The sequence below is a fragment of the Symphalangus syndactylus genome, chromosome 10 (assembly GCF_028878055.3).
Source record: "Symphalangus syndactylus isolate Jambi chromosome 10, NHGRI_mSymSyn1-v2.1_pri, whole genome shotgun sequence".
NCBI lineage: Eukaryota > Metazoa > Chordata > Mammalia > Primates > Hylobatidae > Symphalangus > Symphalangus syndactylus.
This window is the reverse complement of record NC_072432.2, coordinates 43083328-43106373: the sequence shown is the minus strand read 5'-3', so window position 1 is coordinate 43106373 and position 23046 is coordinate 43083328. Positions and strand designations below refer to the sequence as shown.

The 23046-nt window shown below is 38.6% G+C and overlaps 1 protein-coding gene across 8 annotated transcripts in view; it reads left to right on the top strand.

Annotated features, from left to right (window-relative positions):
• BMPR1B (bone morphogenetic protein receptor type 1B) overlaps nucleotides 1-23046 on the top strand; it is a 398805-nt gene that overhangs the window by 370516 nt on the left and 5243 nt on the right. For all 8 annotated transcript variants that reach the window (XM_055296979.2, XM_055296981.2, XM_055296980.2 and 5 more), the window contains 3 exons: nucleotides 1074-1371; nucleotides 18588-18763; nucleotides 22493-22623. In XM_055296979.2, coding sequence (XP_055152954.1) covers nucleotides 1074-1371; nucleotides 18588-18763; nucleotides 22493-22623 — 605 coding nt within the window. The remainder of the gene's footprint in view (nucleotides 1-1073; nucleotides 1372-18587; nucleotides 18764-22492; nucleotides 22624-23046) is intronic.

Genomic DNA, 23046 nt, shown 5'->3' with positions numbered 1-23046 from the left:
TTAACTCATCTGTCTAGACCCGTTGTGAAATGCATTGAAGCTTTCTTCTTGGCATGGGCCCAAGAACATCATAAGTTTCTAATGGGAGACCTCACAGGAGGAATGACTAAGGCACTTCTGTGAGTAAGTGGTAGGCTGGAAATGGAATACTCTCAAATATTTTTTCTGCAGAAACAGGAAATGCAAGTATAATACCAGAATTTCTTAGGGTTTCTTAGGAATTTGAAGGAACATATTTTTGTTTAAATGTTGAGAAAAGTTGTAGGAATCTTATCTGCAGGGTTTATTTATATCAATAGTTTATATTGAGAATTGATTTTGTTTTCGCAAGTTAGAAATGATCTGTCTGGATTGTTCAAGTAGAAAGAGAGTAAGCTAATCAGTAGGGTATATTCCTTAATTCAAGAATTCAAGACCCTGTTTTGCAATGTCTTATGTATAACTATAATACCATAAAGTAGTTTATAAACCATAGTAGTTTGTAATACCATAAAGTAGTTTAAACATCAACTACTGATTAGGAAGGGACCATATTTTCAGATGTAAACTCTTAATCTTTCTCTACTCCTACAGTTTTTTTTCTTTTTCTTTTCTTTTCTTTTTTTTTGAGATAAAGTCTCGCTCTATCACCCAGGCTGGAGTGCAATGGTCTGATCTCCACTCACTATAATCTCTGCTTCCCAGGTTAAAGCAATTCTCCTGCTTAGCCCCCCGAGTAACTGGGATCACAGGCACATGCCACCATGCCCAGCTAATTTTTACATTTTTAGTAGAGATATGGTTTCACCATGTTGGCCAGAGTGTTCTTGAACTCCTGACCTCAAGTGATCCACCCGCCATGGCCTCCCAGTGTGCTTAGATTATGGGTGTGAGCCACTGTGTCCGGCCTTACTCATACAATTTTGATTGGTTCTTATTGGTATTAGTCATTTAATACCATCATAGGCATAGTCAGGAAATTGAATGAAATGCTAAACAAAAATTACCTATGACAAAGAATGATGTTTGAGAATATGAATTATTCCTGATACTATTCAGAAAACACTAAACCTTTTCATCTTTTTTCCTTTTAGGTTTCATTGCTGCAGATATCAAAGGGACAGGGTCCTGGACCCAGTTGTACCTAATCACAGACTATCATGAAAATGGTTCCCTTTATGATTATCTGAAGTCCACCACCCTAGACACTAAAGCAATGCTGAAGTTAGCTTACTCTTCTGTCAGTGGCTTATGTCATTTACACACAGAAATCTTTAGTACTCAAGGCAAACCAGCAATTGCCCATCGAGATCTGAAAAGTAAAAACATTCTGGTGAAGAAAAATGGAACTTGCTGTATTGCTGACCTGGGCCTGGCTGTTAAATTTATTAGGTTAGTATCAAAGTGAACAAATACATGTTTTATGACTCTTTTCTGTTACTTTTTATTTTGTAGCGCAGTGCTTCTAGGATATTTAGTAGAAGAGGAATATCATTAATTTTGACATTTGACGGGAAGAACCACCAAACATTTTATTAGCAACACATCATATTTGGGTCTGTTCTATTGTGTCTGTGCTCATCATAGACATTGCTTAGAGACTGTTCACATTAGGTTTGCAGCTGTCATTAAGTTATATAGAAAAGAAGTAGCTAATTCCTGGGAATATGTAGTCAGAATTCTACATAACATTTGCAAGTAGGAAAAGTTTTGGGGAAAATTTACAGATTATGTATGGATAAAGACAATTTTTATATGGTATAGGAAAGATAACTTGCATAGGTGTTTTATGAGAAATGTTAGAAACTAATAAACAAAACCCAGCTGTTACTCAGTACTGTTATCCTGTACCTGAAACAGTGAATTTAACATCTGTGCACATAAACCAGAGCATGTTGTAAAACAGTGGTTTTCAGACCCCTAGGGCTGCTTGGGTTACATCAGTAGCTTCTGCACCGTAGGGAGGGGAGATAATAGTTGGGACTCTATTTTGCTTACTCTCACTTTAATCAGAGAGGCTCCTTCCGTCTCACAGATGATTTAATTCGAATAAATGGTTTCTCTGTTTGGAAAAGAAAACAAACAAAATGAGCTTGCAAACCACTCGTGTAGAGAAATCATCGTATGACTACCTTTTAAAGAACTCAGTTTAGGCTTAGCCATTAATAAATTGTTGGATCATCTTGTGGATTTTTCTAAGTAAGACTCTGTAATACATGGCAAGGAGCACAAAGAAAAAGCCATGGAGATTATTAAAAGTTTGGAAAGTAAAATTCACAAAAAAAGACTAATTGATGGGTATTTTCAGCCAGAACTAAAGGCTGAGGTGTGATTTAATAACATACCCCAAATATATGAAGGTCTTCACCAAGTAAAGGATGGGAAATTGAAGTTCTTGATCTTTAAAAACAAAGCAAGAGGAAATGATTTGAGCTATAGATTTAAGTTAGAAATACGAACCTCCTGCCAATAAAGATTATTAAATCCTTTCTCCCTTCTGATTTTTTTTTCCTCTGACCTACAACTCTTTTCAAGTCTTCCTATAAAAAAAAAAAAAATCCCACAATGCTTCTTAAATTACCAGCCTCTCTCTCCTTCTCTCCCCTGTTAAATTTCTCCCAAGAGTTCCAAAAGATCATCTGCTTCCAAAACCCAGCAATTTGTTAATAGTCTTGTAATTTGGCTTCTGTTCCATTCTCTTTGGACACTGCTATATTGAGACACACCACTGGGCTTGGTCACCAGAGGCCTTCTTTATTGCCATCACCCTATCCACGGTGTCCAAACCTTTCTTTCTCCTGTTTTCTTGGTGTATCTCTGTGCTGCAACTTCTCCTTTCTTTCTCTCCACTGGCTCTGCTCTCTTTTTACCTCTTATGTATTTTCCCACTGCTAGATTTCCTGCTGTATCTGCATTTCCTTCCTGGTTCCCAGTTTTGGCTGATCCATTCTTAATATTAGGTATCTGACATCATCTTTCGTTCCCTAACTTTTGGTTTGCTCAAGTGAATGAATTTTCTATCCACAATATTCCCATTTGTACTGGACCAGTGTGGGCCTTCTATACCATTTTTCTAGATTCTGGGGTGAAGCATTTTGAGTTACTTTCTCTTTGTCTCTCCTATTTCCAGTCTTTTGTACATGATGCCACTGGATTTATTTTCTTGAAGCCTAATTTTGGGCGTCAAAATAATTTCATAGTTTCCTGTGGCTTCGTATTAAGATGTAGTTAGAGTCCCTTGGTGCAGTGGACTCTTTCTTTTCTGACCCTGGGCTATTCTTCTGCCCTATTTCCACCACACTCCTTACCTTTGGCAAGATTTATTCTGAAGACTTCACACTTCTCATACCATCAGGTGTTTATAACATGCTTTTATCATTACCCAAACACACATATCCCCTTCTCTATCTAGATCACAACTACTGATCTTCACAGTTTCTTCCTTTGAGACACCTTCTTTTTTTATTTTTATTTTTTAGACAAAGACTGGCTCTGTCACCCAGACTGGAGTGCAGTGGCACCGTCACAACTCACTGCAGCCTTGACCTTCCAGGCCCAAGCAGTCCACCTCAGCCTCCCGAGTAATTGGAACTTTAGGCATGTGCCACCATGCCTGGCTAATTGTTTTTTTTTTTTAATAGATGGGATCTCACTATGTTGCCAGGCTGGCCTCAAACTCCTAGACTCAAGTGATCTTCCTGCATCAGCCTCCCAAAACGCTGGGATTATAGGCATGAGCCACCATGCCTGGCCCATCTGCTGTTTTTTTTTTTCATTATACTTTAAGTTCTAGGGTACATGTGCACAACGTGCGGGTTTGTTATATATGTATACGTGTGCCATGTTGATGTGATGCACCCATTAACTTGTCATTTACATTAGGTGTATCTCCTAATGCTGTCCCTCCCCCCTCCACCCCACAACAGGCCCGGTGTGTGATGTTCACCACCCTGTGTCCAAGTGTTCTCATTGTTCATTTCCCACCTATGAGTGAGAACATGTGGTGTTTGGTTTTCTGTCCTTGTGTTTTGCTCAGAATGGTGGTTTCCAGCTTCATCCGTGTCCCTACAAAGGACATGAACTCATCCTTTTTCATGGCTGCATAGTATTCCATGGTGTATATGTGCTACATTTTCTTAATCCAGTCTATCATCGATGTACATTTGGGTTGGTTCCAAATCTTTGCTATTGTGAATAGTGCCACAGTAAACATACGTGTGCATGTGTCTTTATAGCAGCATGATTTATAATCCTTTGGGTATATACTCAGTAATGGGATGGCTGGGTCAAAGGGTATTTCTAGTTCTAGATCCTTGAGGAATCGCCACACTGTCTTCCGCAATGGTTGAACTAGTTTACAGCCCCACCAACAGTGTAAAAGTGTTCCTATTTCTGCACATCCTCTCCAGCACCTGTTGTTTCCTGACTTTTTAATGATCACCATTCTGACTGGTGTGAGATGGCATATCATTGTGGTTTTCATTTGCATTTCTCTGATGGCCAGTGATGATGAGCATTTTTTCGTGTGTTTTTTTGGCTGCATAAATGTCTTATTTTGAGAAGTGTCTGTTCATATCCTTCACCCACTTTTTGATGGGGTTGTTTGTTTTTTTCTTGTAAATTTGTTTGAGTTCTTTGTAGATTCTGGGTATTAGCCCTTTGTCACGTGGGTAGATTGTAAAAATTTTCTTCCTTTCTGTAGGTTGCCTGTTTACTCTGATGGTAGTTTCTTTGCTGTGCAGAAGCTCTTTAGTTTAATTAGATCCCATTTGTCAATTTTGGCTTTTGTTGCCATTGCTTTTGGTGTTTTAGACATAAAGTCCTTGCCCGTGCCTACATCCTGAATGGTATTGTCTAGGTTTTCTTCTGTGGTTTTTATGGTTTTAGGTCTCATATTTAAATCTTTAATCCATCTTGAATTGATTTTTGTATAAGGTGTAAGGAAGAGATCCAATTTCAACTTTCTACATATGGCTAGCCAGTTTTCCCAGCCCCATTTATTAAACAGGGAATCCTTTCCCCATTTCTTGTTTTTGTCAGGTTTGTCAAAGATCAGATAGTTGTAGATGTGTGGTATTATTTCTGGGGGCTCTGTTCTGTTCCATTGGTCTATATCTCTGTTTTGGTACCAGTACCATGCTGTTTTGGTTACTGTAGCCTTGTAGTATAGTTTGAAGTCAGGTAGCGTGATGCCTCCAGCTTTGTTCTTTTGGCTTAGGATTGACTTGGCCATGTGGGCACTTTTTTGGTACCATATGAACTTTAAAGTAGTTTTTTCCAATTCTGTGAAGAAAGTCATTGGTAGCTTGATGGGGATGGCATTGAATCTATAAATTACCTTGGGCAGTATGGCCATTTTCATGATATTGATTCTTCCTATCCATGAGCATGGAATGTTCTTCCATTTGTTTGTGTCCTCTTTTATTTCATTGAGCAGTGGTTTGTAGTTCTCCTTGAAGAGGTCCTTCACATCCCTTGTAAATTGGATTCCTAGGTATTTTATTCTCTTTGAAGCAATTGTGAATGGGAATTCACTCATAATTTGGCTCTCTGTTTGTTATTGGTGTATAGGAATGCTTGTGATTTTTGTACATTGATTTTGTATCCTGAGACTTTGCTGAAGTTGCTTATCAGCTTAAGGAGATTTTGGGCTGAGACGATGGGGTTTTCTAAATATACAATCATGTCATCTGCAAACAGGGACAATTTGACTTCCTCTTTTCCTAACTGAATACCCTTTATTTCTTTCTCCTGCTGGATTGCTTTGGTCAGAACTTCCAACACTATGTAGAATAGGAGTGCTGAGGGAGGGCATCCCTGTCTTGTGCCACTTTTCAAAGGGAGTGCTTCCAGTTTTTGCCCATTCAGTATGATATTGGCCGTGGGTTTGTCATAAATAGCTCTTATTATTTTGAGACACGTCCCATCAATACCTAGTTTATTGAGAGTTTTTAGCATGAAGGGCTGTTAAATTTTGTTGAAGGCCTTTTCTGCATCTATTGAGATGATCATGTGGTTTTTGTCTTTGGTAGGCAATAATTAATAGCCTTCCAATCAAAAAAAGTCCAGGACCAGATGGACTACGTTTATTGATTATGTTTATTGATTTATGTATGTTGAACCAGCCTTGCATCCCAGGGATGAAGCCCACTTGATCATGGTGGATAAGCTTTTTGATGTGCTGCTGGATTCGGTTTCCCAGTATTTTATTGAGGATTTTTGCATTCATGTTCATCAGGGATATTGGTCTAAAATTCTCTTTTTTTGTTGTGTCTCTGCCAGGATTTGGTATCAGGATGATGCTGGCCTCATAAAATGAGTTAGGGAGGATTCCCTCTTTTTCTATTGATTGGAATAGTTTCAGAAGGCATGGTACCAGCTCCTCTTTGTACTCTGGTAGAATTCAACTGTGAATCCGTCTGGTCCTGGACTTTTTTTCGTTGGTAGGCTATTAATTATTGACTCAAATTCAGAGCCTGTTATTAGTCTATTCAGGGATTCAGCTTCTTCCTGGTTTAGTCTTGGGAGGGTGTATGTGTCGAGAAATTTATCCATTTCTTCTATTTTCTAGTTTATTTGCGTAGAGGTGTTGGTAGTATTCTCTGATGGTAGTTTGTATTTCTATGGGATTGGTGGTGATATCCCCTTTATCATTTTTTATTGCGTCTGTTTGATTCTTCTCTCTTTTCTTATTTATTAGTCTTTCTAGCGGTCTGTCAATTTTGTTGATCTTTTCAAAACATCTCCTGGATTCATTGATTTTTTTGAAGGGTTTTTTGTGTCTCTATCTCCTTCAGTTCTGCTCTGATCTCAGTTATTTCTTGCCTTCTGCTAGTTTTGAATATGTTTGCTCTTGCTTTTCTAGTTCTTTTAATTGTGATGTTAGGGTATCAATTTTAGATCTTTCCTGCTTTCTCTTGTGGGCATTTAGTGCTATAAATTTCCTTCTACACACTTCTTTAAATGTATCACAGAGATTCTGGTATGTTTGTGTCTTTGTTCTCATTGGTTTCAAAGAACATCTTTATTTCTGCCTTCATTTCGTTATGTACCCAGTAGTCATTCAGGAGCAGGTTGTTCAGTTTCCATGTAGTTGAGCGGTTTTGAGTGAGTTTCTTAATCCTGAGTTCTAGTTTGATTGCACTGTGGTCTAAGAGACAGTTTGTTATAATTTCTGTTCATTTACATTTGCTGAGGAGTGCTTTACTTCCAACTATGTGGTCAATTTTGGAATAAGTGCTATGTGGTGCTGAGAAGAATGTCTATTCTGTTGATTTGGGGTGGAGAATTCTGTAGATGTCTATTAGGTCCACTTGGTGCAGAGCTGAGTTCAATTCCTGGGTATCCTTCTTAACTTTCTGTCTCATTGATCTGTCTAATGTTGACAGTGGGATGTTAAAGTCTCCCATTATTGTGTGGGAGTCTAAGTCTCTTTGTAGGTCTCTAAGGACTTGCTTTATCAATCTGGGTGCTCCTGTATTGGGTGCATATATATTTAGAATAGTTAGCTCTTCTTGTTGAATTGATCCCTTTACCATTATGTAATGGCCTTCTTTGTCTCTTTTGATCTTTGTTGGTTTAAAGTCTGTTTTATCAGAGACTAGGATTGCAACCCCTGCTTTTTTCTGTTTTCCATTTGCTTGGTAGATCTTCCTCCGTCCCTTTGTTTTGAGCCCGTGTGTGTCTCTGCATATGAGACGGGTCTCCTAAATACAGCACACTGATGGGTCTTGACTCTTTATCCAATTTGCCAGTCTGTGTCTTTTAATTGGAGCATTTAGCCCATTTACGTTTAAGGTTAATATTGTTATGTGTGAATTTGATCCTGTCATTATGATGTTAGCTGGATATTTTGCTCATTAGTTGATGCAGTTTCTTCCTGGCATCGATGGTCTTTACAGTTTGGCCTGATTTTGCAGTGGCTGGTACTGGTTGTTCCTTTCCATGTTCAGTGCTTCCTTCAGGAGCTCTTGTAAGGCAGGCCTGATGGTGACAGAATCTCTCAGCGTTTGCTTGTCTGTAAAGTATTTTATTTCTCCTTCACTTATGAAGCTTAGTTTGGCTGGATATGAAATTCTGGGTTGAAAATTGTTTTCTTTAAGAATGTTGAATACTGGCCCCCACTCTCTTCTGGCTTGTGGAGTTTCTGCCGAGAGATCCACTGTTAGTTTGATGGGCTTCCCTTTGTGGGTAACCCGACCTTTCTCTCTGGCTGCCCTTAACATTTTTTCCTTCATTTCAACTTTGGTGAATTTCACATTTCTATGTCTTGGAGTTGCTCTTCTTGAGGAGTATCTTTGTGGTGTTCTCTGTATTTCCTGAATTTGAATGTTGGCTTGGCTTGCCTTTCTAGGTTGGGAAAGTTCTCCTGGATAATATCCTGCAGAGTGTTTTCCAACTTGGTTCCATTCTCCCCGTCACTTTCAGGTACACCAATCAGACGCAGATTTGGTCTTTTCACATAGTCCCATATTTCTTGGAGGGTTTGTTCATTACTTTTTATTCTTTTTTCTCTACACTTCTCTTCTCACTTCATTTCATTCATTTGATCTTCCATCACTGATACCCTTTCTTCCACTTGATCGAATCGGCTACTGAAGCTTGTGCATGCATCATGTAGTTCTCGTCCCATGGTTTTCAGCTCCATCAAGTCATTTAAGGTCTTCTCTGCGCTGTTTATTCTAGTTAGCCATTTGTCTAATCTTTTTTCACGGTTTTCAGCTTCTTTGCAGTGAGTTTGGCCATCCTCCTTTAGCTCGGAGAAGTTTGTTAATGCCGATTGTCTGAAGCCTTCTTCTCTCAACTCATCAAAGTCATTCTCCACCCAGCTTTGTTCCGTTGCTGGTGAGGAGCTGCATTCCTTTGGAGGAGAAGAGGCGCTCTGATTTTTAGAATTTTCAGCTTTTCTGCTCTGGTTTTTCCCCATCTTTGTGGTTTTATCTGCCTTTAGTCTTTGATGATGGTGATGTACAGATGGGGTTTTGGTGTGGATGTCTTTTCTGTTTGTTAGTTTTCCTTCTAACAGTCAGGACCCTCAGCTGCAGGTCTGTTGGAGTTTTCTGGAGGTCCACTCCAGACCTTGTTTGCCGGGGTATCACCAGCGAAGGCTGCAGAACAGCAAATATTGCAGAATGGCAAATGTTGCTGCCTGATCCTTCCTCTGGATGCTTCATCTTAGAGGGGCACCTGGCTGTATGAGGTGTCAGTTGGCCCCTACTGGGAGGTGCCTCCCATTTAGCTACTTGGGGGTCAGGGACCCACTGGAGGAGGCAATCTGTCCGTTCTCCAATCTCAAACTCCATGCTGGGAGAACCACTCCTCTCTTCAAAGCTGTCAGACAGGGATGTTTAAGTCTGCAGAAGTTTCTGCTGGCTTTTGTTCAGCTATACTCTGCCTCCAGAGGTGGAGTCTACAGAGGCAGGCAGACCTCCTTGAGCTGCAGTGGGCTCCACCCAGTTTGAGCTTCCTGGCTGCTTTGTTTACCTACTGAAGCCTCAGCAATGGTGGACACCCCTCCCCCAGCCTCGCTGCCACCTTGTAGTTCAATCTCAGACTGCTGTGCTAGCAATGAGCGAGGCTCCGTGGGTGTGGGGCCCTCCGAGCCAGGCACGGGATATAATCTCCTGGTGTGCCGTTTGCTAAGACCGTTGGAAAAGTGCAGTATTAGGGTGGGAGGTCCCAATTTTCCACGTACTATCTGTCATGGCTTCCCTTGGCTAGGAAAGGGAATTCCCTGACCCCTTGCGCTTCCCGGTGAGGCGATGCCCGGTCCTGCTTCGGCTCACACTCTGTGGGCTGCACCCACTGTCTGACAGGCCCCAGTGAGATGAACCCAGTACCTAAGTTGGAAATGCAGAAATCACTCATCTTCTGCGTCGCTCACGCTGGGAGCTGTAGACTGGAGTTGTTCCTATTCAGCCATCTTGTAACCTCTCCACCTGCTGTTTTTAGTCTCCATTCTTAAGTCTTCTAATGTAACTCTGTGCTTATTACCATGAAGTGTCTTGCCTGTTACATAGTCATCATGGACTACTTATTTGTCATTCCCAATGGAAAGTAAGCCCCTTGAAAGTAGATAACATGCATTTTTCAGATTTGTGTTTCTAGTGCCTTTCCCTGGTGCTCATTACTTAACTTTTAGTGGATAAATGATTCCATATGGAACACAGGATGAAGGAAAAAGAACTTTTTTCCTAACACCAGAGATCCTACACATTCTGGACGAAATCCACCTTTTTAATCTTATATTCTACAAACTCTCCAATTTGTATGCTTTCTTTTGCGAAACTGAGCTGCTTGAATTTTCTCCTTATATACCCCATGCTTGCTGTTGCCTTGCTTTTGATTGCACAGTCCCTAGCTTGGAAAGTCCCTGATTTTCCATGTATCCTACTCCAGTCTCAGAATCACCTCTAAGTCACTTGATTCATCCCCAGCTGAGAATAATGACAGCATCTTCTGTACTACTCTTTAATTTCCTGGTCTTTGTCTGCTTGGTATTATAATTATTTTGGGACGTGCTTCATCTCTCCTACCAGTGATGGCACATCCTGAGAGCAGGATATATGCCAACTTAATTAATAGATTTCCCATTTAACATGACGTAGTGAGTTACCCATTATAGATATTCTAACGTTGTTGTGAATCAATAAATGTAGGCAATAGCAAAGTAACAGACTCATCTCCTTTATAGACCTTAAAACAAAAAAGGAAAGTGAGTATCTATTATATTATAGAAACTTAGTTCTGCTTAATGGAAGGAGAGTGAACTGAATGACCTCTCAAATTTCATACAAACCCTGATTCTAGGAAGTGGAGGGACTATTTTAAGGGATAATTCAGACGTTTGTTTGGCGTATATTAACTAGTTCATCAAGAGATGAAGAGATGAAGATGATGGCTCAGATGTTGGCTGTGCAGACTCCTATGGCCATAGCCTAGCTGTGTGACTGGGCCTCAGCATCATCTTCCATTACGTGCAGGTTACATTTGATCATTTCAGAGGTGCTTTTTCTAGTTTTATTTTCTATGTTTCAAAGTTTGCTCTTCTCAGTTTTTGAGCCTAATTTTTAAAACTTGCTGTAAGTCTTTGTTTAGTTTCTACTCTTTTTTTCACTGTTTTATATTGTATTTGTGCACATATGCATGGATATTTAGACTTTAATTACAAGTGGAGTCACAGCTTACCCTGTGCTGAATTCTCTGACTTCAAATGAGAACTTCCTGTGAGACGGTCTCTGTGTAATGGTAAGTGTTCTCTTAGGGTTTTCAGTCATTTCTGAAAGGCTCCCAGGGAAGTGAAGAGCCACAGAGAGGGAGCAGACTGTGCGTTAGAGATTTCCTGCTCATATAAATTTTAAAATGCTCTATTGGTTTTTTCATGCATTCTCTTGACAGTGACGTAAGTGCCGATGCATTTCCTGCTCAGCAGAAATTTAATCCAGGTGATGTGCTGGCGGACATCACCATTACCCTCAGTCTCTACTGGGAGGAGAAAACAATGACACATGAAATGCCTTGAAGAAACTTACAAAGCTTTTCACTTTTCACTCTGAAGAATTCAGCAACCCCTCTGAGACTTCAGAGTCAGAATAAAATATTTTCATATGGGAAAAATAAATCCTGGCTTAGGGCTCTCAGGTATTAAATTTAAATAGAAAACCTGCAATAAAGACTAGGCTGTCACACTGATGTCCAGTGGATGATTGTGAAATTATCCAAATACAAAAGAGATAGGGTAGCTTAGTTCGGAGGGTACTGAATTTCTTGAGTCTTGCTGATGCGATTCTTTTTAGCACTGCTTTTGGTTTGCATTTTACAGTGTGATTTGGCTAAAGGACCCACCAAAGTCATAAAACTAAGCTCATTCGTGGCATAGTGAACACTCCCAGTCAAGGTTTCTGCAGCCATGCCCACCTTATGTTGAAGACTTTTTAGTTCTAAAGTTCTGTTTCTAAGATACCCTGAGATTTCATAGCAGCACTGAATCTTGAAAGTTGCTGCAGAAAACTCCCCTTATTGGTGAACATCTGCCAGTCAGAGTTCAATTCTGCAAGTCAGTTCCTCAGCTATCTCCAGGATGCCACAGGAAACCCACAGGGATGTGCACAGCCCCTTCTTCCATAGACTGTTGAGAATTTTTTATGCTTTTGGGGAATCAAAATCATCTTGCTGAGAGAGTATTTAACATCCTGTAGTATATGTAATGGGGAGTTAATTTCAGACATCACAAGCCACAAGCAAACCCATGGCCTCCTTCACATGTCTTCTCATGCCTCCTTTTTTTTCACACATTCTTTAAAGTGCAGTTCTTATTTCATAAGAAACTTTTTAGATTTTTTAAGGTGTACAGTGTTTGCTTCTCTTTTCTTTCTCCTGTCTATTACGTTTTTTTTTTTACCTCCCTACTTCCTCTCTTTCCCTTTCCTCTCTCTGTTTTAGGCATCAACAACATCCAGCAGGAGGACCACCCGCATGTGCCCAAAGGCTCAACGAGGTAGAGCCACCTTGCTGGAGCTAGCAGCTCTTTCCCTGCGCTCACCTCTCATTGCCACAGCGGGCTGTGCTTAGGACTTTCATGAGACTCTTACTTCAGTTTATGGTACAGTGGGGAAGGTGCCCTGTGCTCAGTCAAGCAGTGGGGGCTCTTTTTTTTTTTTTTTTAACATAACACTTTTAGCCAGAATTTCTGGGTTTAGGTTTATAACTAAAAGGCTTAATTAACATGAAAAACATTTAATATATTATAAGGCTAAAGAGATACTATATTTTTAAAAAACTCCCCCTTACTCCTTGCCACCAAAACAAAAATCTTTTGCCTGCCCTCATTTAATGCATGATAGTCAAGAGCTTAAGGCATGCACTGTTCCCTGAGTCCACTGGGGTGCTTATGTTTCATTCTCCAACCTGCTCAGGATCCCAGCTGAAGGCTCCACTTTCAGCCTTTCTGCACACACAAGCAGCCCCATGACTTCCCTCCCACAGTTATACACTAACACCTGCAGTGCACACACGCCATAGCAGCCAGCAGTGCTGTGCTAAGGGGCACGCCAGGGGCGGTACACCAGGCACAGGCAGGAAGGGAGTACACTGTCGATAATAAAACTGATTAAAATCCTACTTTGTCACCATGTGCCACAATTCTAAACAATGTCAGTGGCTAAAATATGTCTCCTGGCAGAGTGAGTGGCTCCCATCACCTCCTCCTTGGTATGTCCTTCCCTGGCACCTTCAGAGGAGAAGAGGAAAATCATAGTTTTGTGTGTCTTTTAATTTTCTTGTCTCTCTCTCTCTCTCAGAGTCTTTCCCTTTGCTCCCCTTCCCTACCCTCAAAACCATAACCTTCAGAACTGTCACTTTGTTAGTGTCTTCCCTGGGGTAGAAGAGCCACTTGGAGTGTCCATAGACTTATGAAGCCCTTTGATTATCAATGTAGACCTCATACTCTACCTTGCTGGCATTTTCTATATCATACCACTGTCATTCAGGTGACTTTGGTCAGAAATATGAACTTGGTTTTCTGGCCTCTTTAAATAATCCTAGCTGAGAGCAGCCCTGCATTTTGAGATCCAGATGAATGCAGACATTAACCTCATTCCTACCTGGTATAGTAGGGAACTCAGCATTATTCACTGCTTGTCTGGGAATTCAAAGGAGTTGTTTTCCACTTTGCATTGTCAGCTGATAGCTCCCATATATGTTGTGCCTTTTCCACGTTATATAGTTGCTGGTTCCTGGCTTCCAAAATACGAACAGCTCAGGTTCAAAGATGTTTTTACTGGAGATTGTGATGGAAGATAGTACATAAAATTTAGTCCACCTGGACATTTCTCCCTTTTTTTTTTTTTTTTTTTTTTTTTTTTACCCCTACAGGGCTTAATATCTTATGACCCTAGGCTAGCAGAACCCTTTTTATCCCTCACTGACTTCCCCTTTACCCCCAGGCTCTCATTTCTTACTCAGAAAATTGTAGACATTTTCATTTTATCCTGTTCTATCCCCACTGTCCCTAAATGTTTATTGATTTTTTGAGATGAGGTCTCCCTCTGTTGCCCAGGCTAGAGTGCAGTGGTGTGATCTTGGCTCACTGCAACCTCTGCCTCCTGGGCTCAAGTGATCCTCCTGCTTCAGCCTCGCAAGTAGCTGGGACTACAGGCATGTGCCACCACACCCAGCAAATTTTTGTATTTTTAGTAGAGCCGGGGTTTCACCATGTTGCCCAGGCTGGTCTTGAACTCCTGGACTCAAGCAATCCACCTGCCTCGGCCTTCCAAAATACTGAGATTACAGGCGTGAGCCACCACACCAGGCCTTTTTTTTTTCTTTAAATACTCATTAAAACATGATTTGAAAACAAAGCTTTTCTCCTGGAGAGGAATTTATCTGACATCTCTTTATTTTATTTTCCTCAAATTGTATTTTCCATTTCCTTCTAATTTTACTTAAGTCTGAATCTCTTTAATACTCACATTAACAGGGACAAAAGCCATATTGGATCTAGTGGCAGCATTGATTATTGAAGTATAAAAGAGCAAAATTGTCTACTCTTATAATTCTCTGAACCCTACTCTTTAATAATGACCCCTTTATGTACATATTTCCAACCCTTCTCCATGGGAAAGAAGAAGAGAGATAACATTTCTTCTGTAGTGAATGCAACACTCTTGTTTTTAGTGGGATATTTTCAGTTCTCCTTCGCAGCAGCTCATTTTCTCTGTAATTTTATCCAGTTTATTTATATCACTTTTGTTCTTCCCATCCTTATGCTATAACCTATCCTGTAATCTTTGAAATGTACATTTTTCTAGTTCTGGATCCTGCTTGGTTCTTTTAACTTATACTATACTTAGAAATATATTATATATACTTATATTTGTGATATATTATAAACATACAAAAGAGTATAAAAGTGAGACGCCCATGTAATAATTTAATATGAACAGATGTTAGCAATTTACCTTGTTTTTCTCTGGTTTTTCTTTTTAAAATAAATAAAATGTTGAAGATAGCCCTGTTGCAGTCCCGTTCCTTTCTCATTTCCTGCTATCCTTCCCAGAAGTAACCAGTATCCTATTTATGTCTCCTCTGTATAATTTTATAATCTGACTTCATATGTATGTAGCTACTGCAGTACGTAGGATTATTGTGTGGGGTTGGAATTATTGTCTGAGTCTACAGCCCTTGTGCAGTATCTGTCTTTTCTTGTCAACCTTGTTTCTGCCCTCTATAGCCCTCTGTGGACCAGGAGCCTAGAGGAAGCTAGTGCAGAAGGCACACTGCCCTTTTCTGCCTCCTTCTTTCTCCTAGAACTTTCCGTCTGTTGTATTGTCTGTTCTCACGTGTACCACACCATCTGACTCTACTTCCATTCTCTTTTTCTTCCTTTATTCTTGGCACCCCAGTGTTAAATCACATTTATTTCTATTTTTGGCTTTAGGATTAACACAAGCTCGATTTTTCCCTGCCGTTATTTGGGAATAGGTAAAATGATGTTACTGAAAATCTAAGAAAGAAATGTAGTCTAATGCCTTTCAATTATAGAAACGTGCCTGAGGGAAGAAGGGGCAGAGCTAAATGTTTTGTAGGATCTGACACTTTACAGTATCAAATATGGATTACCTATAATTCTCATGTTTGTTGTTTAAGTGTAGTGCTAAAGGCACTTGCCAATAGGTTGATAGTGATCTTTCACAAAATTAGTTTGCTCAACAAAATTCTATTTATCCTTCTAGAAATTGGTAAGATCTCATTTTATGGCCCATACAGTCCAGAGATTCTTACATTTCCCTTTAAATTATCCATAGCAAAGTTTAGTGTAAACAAACCTTTTCCTTCTTTCATTTAAAGTACGTTATTTTCCTGTCATGTGCAAGACACACTGCGAATGGAGAAGGATTGGGGCTATGCTCTTCGGGGATATACCAAATGACTATGACAAGTATTTGGGGCTCAAAGGAGTTGATAGTCTTAAGTTGGAAAACAAATTACTTATTCAAATGTTACTAGGGAGAAGATTTATTCAGCTACTACTAGGGCAAACGTCTAGGGTGGGAGAGGAAGGGGAGGAGAGAGATGGCTTGTTGCTGAACATGCATATGTATTTAAGGGACTGTGTAAGGGACTGATTTTTGGCATTTGGTGGACATTCAAAATCCTTGAGTGTATGTTTGTGCAGTGTTTGAGAAAAAGAATTTAGAGATGAACTATGTATAGTCCAGCTGTCACAAATTTTAATTCTATTATTAGGTCACAATTACCTTTCATTTTTCTAATAGATATCTCTACATCACACATTCCATTATCTTTTCCTGACCTCCCAAATCCAAATAAACATTAAGGAGCTAAGAGTAAGAATGGAATGAAATTGCCTAAAATCTTTATCAACTGTGGTCAGATTACACCTTTGGCCTTTCTGAATGCCCTTCTGTGTGGATTGTCTTAAGATTCTTCTTGTTCTGGAATACAATTGAGGTCTTTAACCATCTTCTTTTCATCTGCAAACCCCCATGTTTGATTTCTCTGCATGGGACCCAGGACTTCTTACCTGGGCCACCACTATCTTCCTCATGATTAAAAATTAAAATTAGGACATGCTGGCAACACATTAGTGAAATCCCTACTCTGCTCCCATGAGAGGTGTCAGCAGGTGGAGTAAGAGGAGAGCATGCTTTATAAATGGAAGTGGAGCTTTTGTAGCATCTATTCAATCTGACATGTTTCCAGTTTACCATTAAGTCTCTTCTCAGCATACTTTCCTCCCCTGTCATTTATCATTTACACATACAAATGACAATTTTCTATTATACAGTAAGTGCTGAGAATCAACATTTTAACTTCTTTTTCCAGTTTTAGAAAAGAGCCCAGAACACTGGGACCTATGTTTGCATATGGTAAGGAATACCAGCTGTTTTGTTTTTTAATTACACTTTAACCTTTTTTTTTTTTTTAACAACTTTTATTTAGGAAAGCAGGCTAGTTATTATTGCACCTAGAAAACCATGACGGGCCTAATGAGTACACTGATGACATATCTGTTGATATGTCATCTTATCTAAAACATAAAATTTTAGATTAAGAATTTTAGCCGGAAGTGAGTTTAAAAAGTTCTAAAATGAAGTTTTATATTTTATGTTTTAGTAAATATAAAAATTTTGAGATATTCAGAGTGACACTTAAAATATTCTCAAATGACGAAAAATGACACCACATATTTCATGTTGTAGAAGTGGTCAAGGCAATGAGATCAAACCCAGAGGTTTTTGATTTTTGTTTTTTTTCCTGAAGCCACTAGTGTTTTGGTATTGACTATCTATGACAGCAGGATAAGTGTGATATTCGATAAATGAATCTGTTTTCCAGGCTGAGGAGAAATAACATGTAAATGCTTGAGAGTCAATAGAGTGTAATGAAAAGCAAAAGCAAAAAAAAAAAAAAAAAAAGTTCTTGGGAATCAGGAGGTAGAACGGTTTATCCAAGATTTTCCACAGAGTTCAGCTTAATAATGAGTTTCTGTACCTTTTCGGTTTTATAGTATACCTTATTTGGTTATAGCCTGTTCGTCTGTTATATCTAGGGTTTGTTACTTTTCTACCTAGTTCCTTTACTTTCTGATGAGGTACAAGTACTTAAGTATCTAATATGTGCCTAGTACCATGTTGGCAGGGCTTGTACATGTCATCTCATTTAATCATCAGCCTAGTCATTCAGCACCCTTAGAACAGGGGCTGGAACTGTGGCTCCAGCTCATCGCACTGAGGCAATGGTTCCCAAGTGCCAGCGTGCAGGTTGTTGTCCCTCCGTCATTACTCCTTTCCCAGTCTATGGGAAGGAATAGTAAATGGGCCATGTTGTAAAATTTTCAGAAAGTTAAAGATGTTATATTCCATTATTGTTTTCTTTCTTTAAAAAAAAAGTTAAATGCTATTTGGTTCATAAAACAATAGTGATAGTAGAAAGCTTTTTTATATGTCCCACCTTGTCAGAGTAAAACAATTGCATGTCTTTGTTGGTTCTCTCCTTCTCCCCTTTTGAAACTTGTTTGTAGATCTAAGAGCTTTACAACAGCTGGCTTAAAAAAAATACTGTTTCACACAAAATTGTCATGTGTGCATCCCCATTTTAAGAGTAAAGTTTTTAAAATAGGAGGGGAAGGAAGAGGGTTTTTTTTGACATTTAATATATATTTAGCAGTTGTTTAGGGTATACATTTCATCTATTGGTAATGCAATTTTAGATGCTGCAGCTTCGTTCTGACTGAGTTTCATCTTCATTGTTTTTTTTTTCTAACTTTTTTTAAGAAATGGCATCTCACTATGTTGCCCAGTCAGGTCTTGAACCTCTGGGCTCAAGCTGTCCTCCCACCTCAGCCTCCAGAATAGCTGGGCCTACAGGCGTGCACCACAGTACCAGCTTGCCTTTCATTGGGTTTTAATCTGTAAATATTTAATATAGCTTTTGGCAAGAAATATTCTTTAAGAAATTGTTTTTATTCCCTGGAAAGTTTTTGTTTTCCGCCTTTCACTAACTAAAGCCATTGTTTCAGAATCACCTTGATTCGTTTTTGTTGGTCCTCTTCAATGCTGTAATGCTTTGCTTTACTTTTTCCTTAGTGATACAAATGAAGTTGACATACCACCTAACACTCGAGTTGGCACCAAACGCTATATGCCTCCAGAAGTGTTGGACGAGAGCTTGAACAGAAATCACTTCCAGTCTTACATCATGGCTGACATGTATAGTTTTGGCCTCATCCTTTGGGAGGTTGCTAGGAGATGTGTATCAGGAGGTAAGAAACAGTGCTGTCTTTGAAAAGCTTCTATTGGAGCTACTACAAATACTTTCTTTCTGATCAGAAATCAAAGTTATCATACTGTCTATAAGATATGGTTTTATTTTCCCCTTTATTTCTGTTGATGCAGTCACAGTGCTTCCAGGAAATTATATTCGACATCCTAGAATAATCTTTGACTGCTTCCTTCCTCCACCTGCCACTAGACACACTGTCAGCTTCCCCTGCCTTTTCAAGCATCACTGTTTTCTGCTCTGTGTATTGTCTCATTTCTCTCTTGGGTTCTTCCTCCAGCAGTTACTCGATCAAATCAAACCCCCTTTTCTGTCCCTGCCAGTTTATTCTCACCTAGCTGCTGGGCCCCATCCCCAACTCCATTCCCTGGGATTTCCTCTGCAGAGATGACAGTAGGACATAAATGTGGGATGGGACACCCATTTCTTACTTTCTGTATTTTTTATAAAACTTCCCCATAAAGCAATTTGAAAACATCAGTTTTTTATCAAAAGGAAATTAAAGTATCAGAGTATTTTTTTTATGATATTGTTTTCTCTACACATATGAGGATTCCCTAGTAAAACCAATTATAATAAACAAGAAGACATATTTAAATATTCAGAAGTATTATTACTTGTACTATTTTGATTGCTGCACAGTCTGTCTTCGAGTAAATTCTGACACCTTTTTGGCAAGGAGCTGAATCTTTGGCTTTTCTGTGTCAAGTCCTCTGTATATTATTCCATGGTTGTGCTCATTAAAAAGCCTTGATGCTGCTGCTGTTCCTCATAATGGCCAATTTAAATCTATCTTCATGAAAACATGAGCTTGCTGAAGATTCTGAAAGTGCAGCATGCACTTAACTAGTACTGAGATTTGTTCTTGTTCCTGCTATTTATCTGTGATGCCCTGGACAGGTTATAAACTTTTCTTTGTTTCAGAGTCCTCTTAAAGATGAGAAGTGAATTACTGTATCCGCTTCTGTGGTTGTATGGTTTCAATGTAAAGATAATGAGAACTGCCTGGCACATAATTAGCACTCAATACATATTAGCTATTATTACTATTAATAATTTTCATTTTGGTTGGTAGAGCCATAACATCTTTAGGTTCATATTTAAATATAAAGAAGAAACAGTTAATCAACCTGCATTCACACTTTGATAGAAAGATCATCATCAGTGGCACAGTGCCTTCTAATAATCACTTTGGGAATTCTGAACCTGTTGTAAGAAATTTGAAATAGAACACATTCTTTCTGAAGTGAGAACTATTTTGTCCAAAAGGAAAGTTAATGCAGGACATTTTCTCTAACCAGATATTGAATAAATTTCTCATTCTAAGTGTAAAGAAGAAGTAACCAAAAAATTTAACAAATTGTCTATGCCTTGATTTCACACATTATAAAGAGTAGATAAGCCTCACATTTGCAATCCCAGCATTTTGGGAGGCCAAGTAGGGAGGATCGCTTGAAGCAAGGAGTTGAGGACTAATCTGGGCAATAGACTGGAACCCAGTCTGTATTTAAAAAGAAAAAAAAAAAACAAGTAGACGAGCCTTTTAAAAAATAATATGCTTATACTTAATTAAGATAGCTTTATGGAAGTTGAAGGTGTAGAGAACAAGGTTATTTTTCTAATTATGTTTTCTTGAACATCTAAAACAAACAGGGCTACAGGAAGCCTATATTTGAAAGCCTGTGGGCCAAATACAGGAGAAATTATTCTCAGCTTAAAAACAAGGTAGCTTTATATAAACAGTAAGGTATTAATTGCTCTGCTAGGGTATTAATTTGCTTTGCTAGGGCTGTCTTTGGATATGGAGATTTGGATGTGGAGATTTGCAATAATGTTGCCTTATTGTTAGAGGTGTTGGAGTCCCTGCTCTGCCCCATACCAACTGAATGGACTTGGGCAAGTTACTTAACTCCTGAGAGCCAAGTTTCCTCATCTGAGTAGTGTGGAGAATAATGTCATCTCAGAAATGCATTTGCGAGAATTTAATAAGATAATTTATATAGTATACCTATTTCCACAACTGGGATGGAGGAAGCTCTCAATAAGTGATTTTATTTTTCCAGAGAGGCAAAGCACACAGAATTCTATTTGCTAAAACTTTATGAAGATATTAGAAGTTTTTTTGGGCTTATCTTTCTCGTCCAGGCCCTTTTGGGTGAAAGAGACACATCCAGATGTAGGCCTTTCCATCTTTTAAAGGAGAAGAAAGATAGAAAGGTTTGAGGTTTCAAACACAGAGTTAAATGGCAGCTAACAGGAAATTTTGAAAACTTGATTACATGACATGGAGAAAAGAATAAGGCCTATTATTCAACAGTTAGATTTGATTAATTCATAATTTTAAGTGGTGGGCTCTGCCTTTGTCTGTTGTAGTAGATACACCTACCCCACCCCATCCATCAGTCCATCCACCAGCGGAAAATAGGAGACTGGTTAAAGAGATGTGGGCTTTGCCTTCAGGCTGTTTCCAGGGCCATGGTCCTGAGAATGAGAAAGGGAGAAAGAACTGAAATGAAGCAGAGCACATCCTGAGTGTTAGGCCCAGTACTTTACTTATCTCATGTGGAGGTAAAACACAGTGAAAGGAAATATTAACATAGATAATACATATAATTAAGCTCTGTGGTCACAGCAGGACACAGGACAAATGGTGAGTTGGAATGGTCTGAAAAAACTTCTGAACCTTCTGGTCTTTGATGATTTTATAACAGATTTGAGTTTACAAGAAAGAACATAACACAGACCCCAGATTTTGGCAGAGTAAGCCCCCAGTGAATTTAACGATGTGGTATATAATCTGCCAACTTGACGGCATCATCTTCTTCAGATGAAAAGCAATGATATTTCTATAAAAGATGATTTAGGATAGGGAGGACGGGTGCTCCCGAAAGATTGTTCAGAGCAGCAGCCTCTAATGTAATTATTATGAGTAGTTAATCTGAGAAGGTAAAAAAGAAGACACTAGAAGCCTGCATTTTTAAAGGATAAGAGGAAAAAGGTAGAAATACTAGGAACAATAAAATGAAAGTTTAGTGTGCATTTTTATGAAGATGCTATAGATTTGTATTTCTTTTCTTTTAACAATACATATTTTTTCTAATAGTAATGTATTCCTTACTGAAAATTTGGATAAATATAGAAAAAAAATCAGACAATCCTTGAACCTAAAAAATTCATGGTTAATATTTTTGGGTGTCTGTAATTTTCTAAATTTTTAATGTGCAAAACCACATTCCTACAATTAAGCAGAAAAAATGTAAATCTGACATTTTGTTCAAGTAGGATACACTTCTGAATTTATTATGATATTCATAGTTTCATACTATAGTAATAGAAACAGTCACATATTATGTAGTATGAGTTCAGGATATGTCTTGCAGATTTGCATTGAGATTTAATATAGATTTGTCTTTTAATTTGTTCTTCAAATCTATATTAAATAAATTTAAGATGCTTGTTTTACTTAGCTTTTGGAAATTAGGAAAGAAAGGCTTGAAGACCTATGATAATATTTTTCATTGGGCTTTGTATTTATTTTTTCTAAATTAGATTAAGTACCATTTGGGTAAATATTTTTCAAGATTTATTTTGCTATTTTTCTGCCTGAACTTGTCTGTAATACTGATAGCACTTTCCCTTTGAGAACTGTTAGACTTTTATTTCTACTTCACAGAAAATAATTATAATAATAATAGTAACAACATATTTTTAGGTATAGTGGAAGAATACCAGCTTCCTTATCATGACTTAGTGCCCAGTGACCCCTCTTATGAGGACATGAGGGAGATTGTGTGCATCAAGAAGTTGCGCCCCTCATTCCCAAACCGGTGGAGCAGTGATGAGGTAAGGCTTGAGGTAACCATGTGGCTGTGACTGACTTCTAAATAGACTTTGCTTTTTTAGCCAAAATTCCACATATTCATTGTAGGAATTCTTCTTTGTTTTGATGGTGATGGTGATGGCGCCTCATTGCAGTAATTTATACGGAGATAAGTGTAGTATGTTAAATTACTTGTTCTACTTTTCCAATTTTATTTTGCCACTTCCAGAATATGTTGAGTGGGTCAGTCAGTGTTTAGCCTGCATAACAAATAACATTATTTTCTTTATTTATAATGTCTTGACATTTGCATAAAACCTATTATTTCTCTGTGTGTGTTTTTAAAGCGTCATAATTTTTCTCTGTAACAAACCCATTACAGCATTCTCCCATTTTGATTAGAGAAAAAAGTAGGCATGTTAAAGTGACACAAGTTGACCTAGTTG